This window comes from Sinocyclocheilus anshuiensis, unplaced genomic scaffold, assembly GCF_001515605.1.
Source record: "Sinocyclocheilus anshuiensis isolate Anshui unplaced genomic scaffold, SAMN03320099.WGS_v1.1 scaffold391, whole genome shotgun sequence".
Classification (NCBI taxonomy): domain Eukaryota; kingdom Metazoa; phylum Chordata; class Actinopteri; order Cypriniformes; family Cyprinidae; genus Sinocyclocheilus; species Sinocyclocheilus anshuiensis.
This window is the reverse complement of record NW_015548229.1, coordinates 1607914-1616027: the sequence shown is the minus strand read 5'-3', so window position 1 is coordinate 1616027 and position 8114 is coordinate 1607914. Positions and strand designations below refer to the sequence as shown.

The following is an 8114-nucleotide window of genomic DNA, read 5'->3' as shown; positions in this document are numbered from 1 at the left end:
CCTACTACCCAAAACTTATATTGTTCAGCGTACAAATGTAACTAAAATGTGCTTAAAATCTAGTGACATTAATTAATATTAGGCCTAATATTAATATTACAATTAACTTCATAGACGTATGCAAAATGACCAATGTGAAAAGTCTGGGGTTGGTACGATTTAAAAAAATATATATATTATTTTTAGATTACAATCTATAATACAGTAAAAAATACAGTAAAAAACATATTGTGAAATATTATTACAATTTGAAATACCTGTTTTCTATTTGAAATTTTGAATATATTTTAAAATGTAATTTATTCCTGTGATCCAATGCTGAATTTTCAGCATCATAATTCCAGTCTTCAGTGTCATCCTTCAGAAATCATTCGAATGATATGCTGATTTGTTCAAGAAACATATCTTATTATTAATATTGAAACAGTTGTTGTGTAAAAATATTCTAAATAATTATATACTCACATAATTATATATATATATATATATATATATATATAAATTACATGTATTTATTTATATTGTCTATACTGTTAATTGTATTATTAATAGTAATACAAATATTATTATTGTTATTATTTTATATGTATTTTATATTTCTTATTTTGTAGATTTAGAAAATCAGCTAAACTCAAGTTTCAAATTTTAAGCCAAGTCCCATTGTTTATCAAAGATTATGAAGTGCCAGGTACAATCTTCAGAAATAAATGTTAGTTTTGTGTCATTTTTTGTCACTCTGTAGCACTTGATTAGATTTCTGCCTATGCCGCACAGATGATGTGAACAATAAGCTATGCTAAATAACCAACAAAATGCCGCCTGTCTCTTATCTGCAGACAAGCAGCACTGCATATGTTAGACATTGTAGTAAATCAGGCTGCTGAAAGCCAAATCAGACCCTTAAATTACTGTTGATGCCTATACGGCCGCCAGGGCAGACGCATTATACACATTACAGTTTACACAGTGCTGGACATGATGAAGAGTGCATAGCTGCATTTAAAGTCTGCTGGCTTCAGTTAGAGTCTATTAAAAAGAAAAAGAGCCATTTATATTTAAAGACTGCCATCTGCTGGTCATTAAAGCTTTCTATATTACAGTAAATAATCTTGGCCTACTAAATTATGGTGCAATCAATCCCTCAGTAGGGCGCTAATGCACACTCATCTTATTTATTGAATTTTGTGACTAGTTTGGGTGCCAATCAACCTCATAGGAGGACACAGACAGATTGGCAGCATCTATAATGTGACCAATAAAAGTCCTAAAATAATACAAGCACAAATGTTTGGTTGCATTCAGAGAAATAAAACATACACATTTCTGAAGTGGACAGAGGAATCAGTCCAAAAAAAACCATTTATTTATGCATTCATATGATTGGCAGCATCTATAATGTGACCAATAAAAGTCCTAAAATAATACAAGCACAAATGTTTGGTTGCATTCAGAAAAATAAAACATACACATTTCTGAAGTGGACAGAGGAATCAGTCCAAAAAAAAACATTTATTTATGCATTCATATTCATGAGGATCCTTCAGCTTTGTTGAAAGTTAATGTAAATATAAACAAAACCTAATCTTCTGATTGACATACAGGAATAGCAGAGCAGATTACTGCTGGTCAGTAGCTAATTAATAAATCATCAGTGAATTAATTACATATTATGCATTATTTAGGTGTTAGAGAAGCACTCATGTGTACTTCAAATCACTGCTCACTTATTCTATTTCTCATTAGCAGTGCGGTACGATGTGTTTTGGTGCTGGGATAATGGTTCAAGGTAATGAATCCCCTTTGCAGGATGTCTCTGTTGATATACACTCTAATTTTGTCCTGCGCTGCTCTCTGCAAAACATTGATTTACAGACATCTGCCATATCCACATGGGTCTTGCAAACAGATCAATTATTCATTTGATATTATTTTGTATGCTTTATTTATGTCCTTCAATTAAGAGCCCAGTGTGATTTTCTCAAAGAAACTACATGAAGTAATGTATAGATATGAATGTTAAATTGGCTTTAGTTATTTGTTGATTTTTGATATGTATTGACGTTATAATCTCAGGTTAACACAAAAGTAAATGCACAAGTACTCATTTGAGTGCTCAGAGACTGCTCAAATTATTATTGTGCCATTGTAAACCCTAAATCCACTGTTTTCAAACATACACTTCTTTCTCGTTCTCACACAAACATAGTGGCTCCTCCATGTGGCAAACCTATGCAATAACAATAAAACACTGTACAGAATTATACTGTCATAATACTCAGAGAAGAGGTTAAAAGGGGCGACCTTAGTTTCAGATTATATTTATTGAGGATTTATTTAAAATTTAAAATGAATTTCAAATATTTAATGCATTGAACAGCTTTGCTGAGATGTAGGTCTCTATGAATGTAAACTCTCAAATGCATTAAAATACATGTATGAAGGGCCCGTCATTTGAATTGCAAGTCAACAAAAACATTTTTTGTCATGTGCAACAATACAGAATATAGCAGTAGTTAATGCCAGTAAAAATTCTAAATTACTAAATGAGAGAAATTTATGAAGAATGAGAACAATATTACAATATAATACACAACATAAGTAAGGTACTTATTACACACACACCCACACATACAGTATATATATATACTGTACAGTGGTGTGAAAAAGTGTTGGCCCCCTTCCTGATTTCTTGGTCCAAAACAAAATTGTATCCCACTGGCTGTCATTGTATTTTTATTTATTTGTTTCTTATTTATTTACACATATAGATGTGTGTGTGTGTGTGTGTGTGTGTTCCAATATTATTTCTTCTGTTGAACATAAAAGATATTTTAAAGAATATCGGTAGCCAAACAGTTGCTGGTCCCCACTGACTTCCATACATTTAATTTAAAAATATATTATTTTTATTATAAAGTGTATGTAGCCTACTATATATATATAGAGAGAGAGAGAGAGAGAGAGAGAGAGAGAGAGAGAGAGAGAGAGAGAGAGAGAGAGAGACAGAGAGAGAGAGAGAGAGAGAGAGAGACTATTATAATTAGGTTACTTACACTTTAGAAATATTGTGTAATGATATGCATTTCCGTTTTCTCTCTTAACCTTCATGAACAAATGTCATTTTCAGCACATTTCAAAATATTGTTTAATGTTATGGAGGAAATGCCGGTAGCAGAAATATATTTTAAATCCTCAATGCAATGTCTAACTTCTTTGTCCTGTCAAATTTAGCATTTTATGTATGCTAAGTACACCATTACATAATGTTTCAGTTTCTGCATCATTTGACCAAACTGCAGCTAGAAATGACACATACTAAAATATTCTGTTTACAAGAGAGACTTAAAGATACTTTACATAAACACAGCTAGCTGGATAACGTTTCACCTGTCACTCATCCATTCATCCAAACAATAAACAAACAAACAAACGAGGGCGATTGGTATTTGCGTAACTTCCACAGCGACTGCGCAAAACTCAGCGCAGCAAGGACGCGCCGGGCGCACGGCGCGCTCGGTTAAATGACGTCACTGTGTCATGTCGACGGGCGGCGTGCGCCATCTTGAAGCGAAACCAAGTCACGGGCAGATCCCGCGCGCCTCCGCTCGCTCTCATTCCGCGCTCGTTCACACCGACCGCCCGGCTGAGCTCGAAGATAAGCCGCACTGAAGTCTCCAGGCACAGGCACAGGCGATGATGGCAGGTAAACGCGCCGCGCGGGGGATTTGTGTTAGTAGGTGGGGGCGCGAGCGGCAGCAGTGCGGCCTAAACATCAAACCAGCCCCCTTAACTGACACTCATCAAACCCTCATCCACTGCTTTATCTCACTATGCATGCTCGTGCGGGCAGGACTCGGAGTTCTGCGTGATGAAATGCTCCTGGGAGGCTGATCTGAGCATGCATTTCAATGCACTTGTGTTGTTGTTGTTGCAGGGGTTGGTGGAGGCAATGATTTCCAGTGGTGCTTCTCCCAGGTCAAAGGAGCCATAGATGAAGATGTTGCAGAAGGTAATTAACGCGTTGCATTGGTTTTAAACTCCCTTGGGTGAGTATGCACGAGTGATGAACACATTGGAGGAGTAATGTATAGTGAAGCATGCATTACAAGGTATGATAGGAAGAGATGGAGGCTGTATAGTGAAGCATGCATTACAAGGTATGATAGGAAGAGATGGAGGCAGGAGTGTTAATCCTGAGTGTTAAGACTAAATATCGTAATTAGTCTTAAAAAAAGAAACTTAAAAAAAAATATATGGAGGGAAGTCAATAGACAGATCCTCTTATGCTTGAAACTTTGCATTGCAGTGCTGTAAATATTGTTGGCTCATTTATGACAGTATGCTTTTGATGTTCTTTATTTCTAAGTTGCTTTGGGTAAAATGATTCAATGTAATAGATGTAAGGAATGACACAGAGTCAGCACAGGCAGCTTATTTTGTTATCCATTTTATAGACATTTTTATAATATCCTGATTATTACTAAAGCAAAAATATTGATAACTGAAGTTGCACTCATAGGCGTGTCCAAATTGTTGTCCAATCAAATGTTTTCAAGAATGAGCATGCCACTCCCCCTTATGCTACTTAATTAACTTAATTACAAAAATAACATAATTACAAAAATAACAATAATTTACATCCCTTTCCATAAAGCCATGTGAAAATTGTTTTGTTTTGTTGACAGATTTTAAAGGGGGGATTTGGAAATCTCTTTTTATCACTCTATAAATCAGAAAATACCAGTAAAATTAATCATGTTTCACCATGTTTTGAGAAATAAAATGTTACATAAAGCAAGTGATGAACAAACATCTCTTTTGGAATATACATTGGAATAAACCTGTAAAGTTTGGTGTAAGTTCTGCAGAATTGGACATTTTTGACTTGCGAAAACAACTTTTAAAGATGTGTTTTGTAATTGAAATATAAAAACTCGTGTAAAATTGAATAAACACACAAATGTGTATTTTGGATGTTTTCTCTCCACTAGACGTTAAGAAAGAAGATGTTGCGAATGCAAAATAGTCTTAATTCTCAAAAATTGACCAGTTTTTGCCTATGGCAGCGTGGGAAAGAACACAGCATTCGTCATACTATTTTTTGAGTTTTTAATCCCATGAAGACAATTGTTGGCAAACCGGCAGTCAACAGTACAGTAGTAGTAATAAATCCAAAAACATGTATTAATATAGCATGGCACATTGCAGATTGATGGATTGGTCTGCTGGTGGGCGCGTCAGTGAACATTTTTGCCATTTTCTGGGGCTCCTGTAGGGAAGCACATCCTGCCTTTGAAATGGCGGAAAGCACGTCCGACTGGTCCGACCAGCTCACATTATCCATGTGCCGTGTCCCAAGGGTGCGCTCGGCTCCATCCAGAGATCAGTCATTGAGGCTTTACAGGGAGGTTTGGGAATATAGATGTGCTTGTGAGTCTTAGAAAGCAAATTGAGATTTACTGTGAGATTGTCCATTCTTATTTGCCTTTTTAGTTTTTGCATTATTTTGTTAAAAATGTCAGGGTTGTGTGTCTTGTCAATTTAATGTAACCATTTTATTCAGTTCAGAGACATTTGTAAGGAAGTTTAATGTTGAAACAAAAGTTTTTAGTAACTTCGCTGAGTGTTGTTTGTATGGTGGCAGTTGGTTGTTGATGTTTTTGCCTCTTCCAGCTCTCTGCTTTGCTCTTCCATGAAAACTCTAACGGATTACTAGGAAATGGACACATGTTGACTGGTGTAATATCATCTGAGCCAAGTGGCCCTAATGTGGAAGAGAAGGTTATTTAGAGATCACTGTTTCACCAGACTGTGAGGTGTGATTGCTCCGAGTGATAATCTTTCTTTCTTTCTGTGGAATTCTATGGAAATGGGAATTTTTAGAGTTGTAGTGATAAGGATGCATGCGAATTTGGATTCAAAACAATATTGTCCATATTGTGTGTATTTTTAGCAGACTGTGTGCTTGCAGGATGCAAACATAGAATTACATGTGCTCTGACTTTCTCACACTCAGCTAGGGCTGAAACGATTCCTCGAGTAACTCGAATACAAAAAATCATAGAGGCAAATAATTTGCCTCGAGGCTTCGTTTAGTCCATTTACTGTAACTACACATGGAACACCTCGTTTCCCCATGGACCATTATTACTGACGCACAACCCGATAAGAAAGATACAGCTTTACGATTCTCTCCGGAAAAAGCCGAGCTCCTGGAGGCGCGCTGTGGGCGGAGCTAAAGAGTGATGAGCACTTGGGCGCCGAATGCCAGTTCTGAATCGTGAGCGGGATCTTTTATCGCTGGGACCGCTCCATCTTTCAGTGTCAAACGATGTGCAAATCCAGCGTCGAACTGGGCCTTGTTTATAGAACGTTCATCAACAAACACACTTGTGAAACTGTATCCACGGTCTACATAACGCTGGGTTCTTTAGGAAGCTGAACAATTTTATTACAACCTTACAACCGGCCTTGTTTATAAAACGTTCGTCAACAAACACACCTGTGAAACTCCGTTGCTGCTCTGGAAAAACAAACTGTATCCACTGTTTACATAACACTGGGTTCTTTAGGAAGCTGAACAAAGTTATCTTTCCCTTACAACCAAAAACACAATTCTTTGGATTGGAGACATTCTTCCCGAGCAAGTCCTGTGCAGCGCTGCCGCCGGATGAAGCGCGTTGATGGGCGCAATCTCGCTTTTGCTCTGGTCGATGCGGGTGCGGGCGCGTTCTTCCGGGAGAAATGCCCATATAAGGAGTTTCACCCTCATTTACGTCATTAAGAGCCACGATCGGAAAAAACTCTCCAAAACTTGTACGAACCCAGAAGTAAGATTTTTGGCACAGAAATACTCTGTCATACGTCCAAATTGTTTTTTGAAACTTTGTCCATGCTTAGCATGAGAATCCAACTCTTTAACAGTGTAAACAATTCTGAATGCATGAAACAGCATTGTATCCTGTTTCATGTACCCTTCAATGTTTTATGTTTAAAATAACAAAATATTATTTATGCATTTGTAACTGCAGGTTAAATGCATTCATGTCCCTCTGTGTGGAAAATTCATCCCATGCAGCTTCTGTGTTTCCTCTGCATTCCAAAGATGAATTTTGATACTGATATCATTTGTATGGTAACAGCCCAAATGTCTTTTATTCTAATTGACTGATTAAATGTAAGAATTTGACTCAAAAGATGATGCACACTTTTAGAAATAATGGCTTTATGAAGGTAAAAATGCTCATAAAAGGTAAAAGTCAATTAAAACGTATTGAAAAATATTAATTTCTATCACCATCACACAGAATATAAAGAATATCAAAAACTTTAGAAGTCAGTTGTCCACGGTAGTCCTTAAGATAATTTGTTTGGTAACAGCCCAAATGTCTTTTGTTCTAATTGACTGATTAAATGTAAGAATTTGACTCAAAAGATGATGCACACTTTTAGAAATAAAAAGGCTTTATAAAGGTAAAAATGCCCATAAAATGTAAAAATCCATTTAAACTTATTGGAACAGATTAATTTCTATCACTGCTGTGAACTGACCCGCACACAGAATATGGATATCAAAAACAAGTTTTACACACACACACACACGCGTACGTATAGGGACATTTAAGAGGGTTTATTCTCCAAATAACTAATTTCATGCTGCAGAAAAATGTGTTTAAAAATTGTGTATGGTCTCTTGTTCTTGTTCAAAGTTACCTTCCTGTCCACTGATTTTAGCCTCTCACAAAAGCCACAAAGCCTTCCAAGAAGACAGTAACGGCTTATGTCATGCTTGAGTTTTAGTTAGGCTGAAACTTGAAAGTCAAGTTGCACGACATAAATGCAATGTTTAGATATTATTATTATTTTTATTACTATTATTTTGATTTATGCCTTAGTTTTAGTTTGTACTGTTTACCTTTTTTAAAGTAAAGTGAAATTGATTTTTATATTTCTTGATTTATGCCTTAATTTTAGGTTGTAATGTTTACCTTTTTAAAGTAATGTGAAATAGATTTTTGTATTTTTATTTATTTATTTAATTTTTTTATTGATATATTTGTATTTGCATTTTGAATGCAATTTGACAATTAAATACATTAAATGGGTTTAGTTTT

The 8114-nt window shown here is 35.7% G+C and overlaps 1 protein-coding gene across 1 annotated transcript in view; it reads left to right on the top strand.

The window, feature by feature from the left end:
* Positions 1–3485: 3485 nt before the first annotated feature.
* The window catches only part of LOC107654566 (serine/threonine-protein phosphatase 2A 55 kDa regulatory subunit B delta isoform-like), a 20672-nt gene continuing 16043 nt past the window's right edge, over positions 3486–8114 (top strand). Inside the window, exons 1-2 of the mRNA XM_016441701.1 lie at positions 3486–3703; positions 3935–4009. Coding sequence (XP_016297187.1) covers positions 3694–3703; positions 3935–4009 — 85 coding nt within the window. The 5' untranslated portion in view covers positions 3486–3693. The remainder of the gene's footprint in view (positions 3704–3934; positions 4010–8114) is intronic.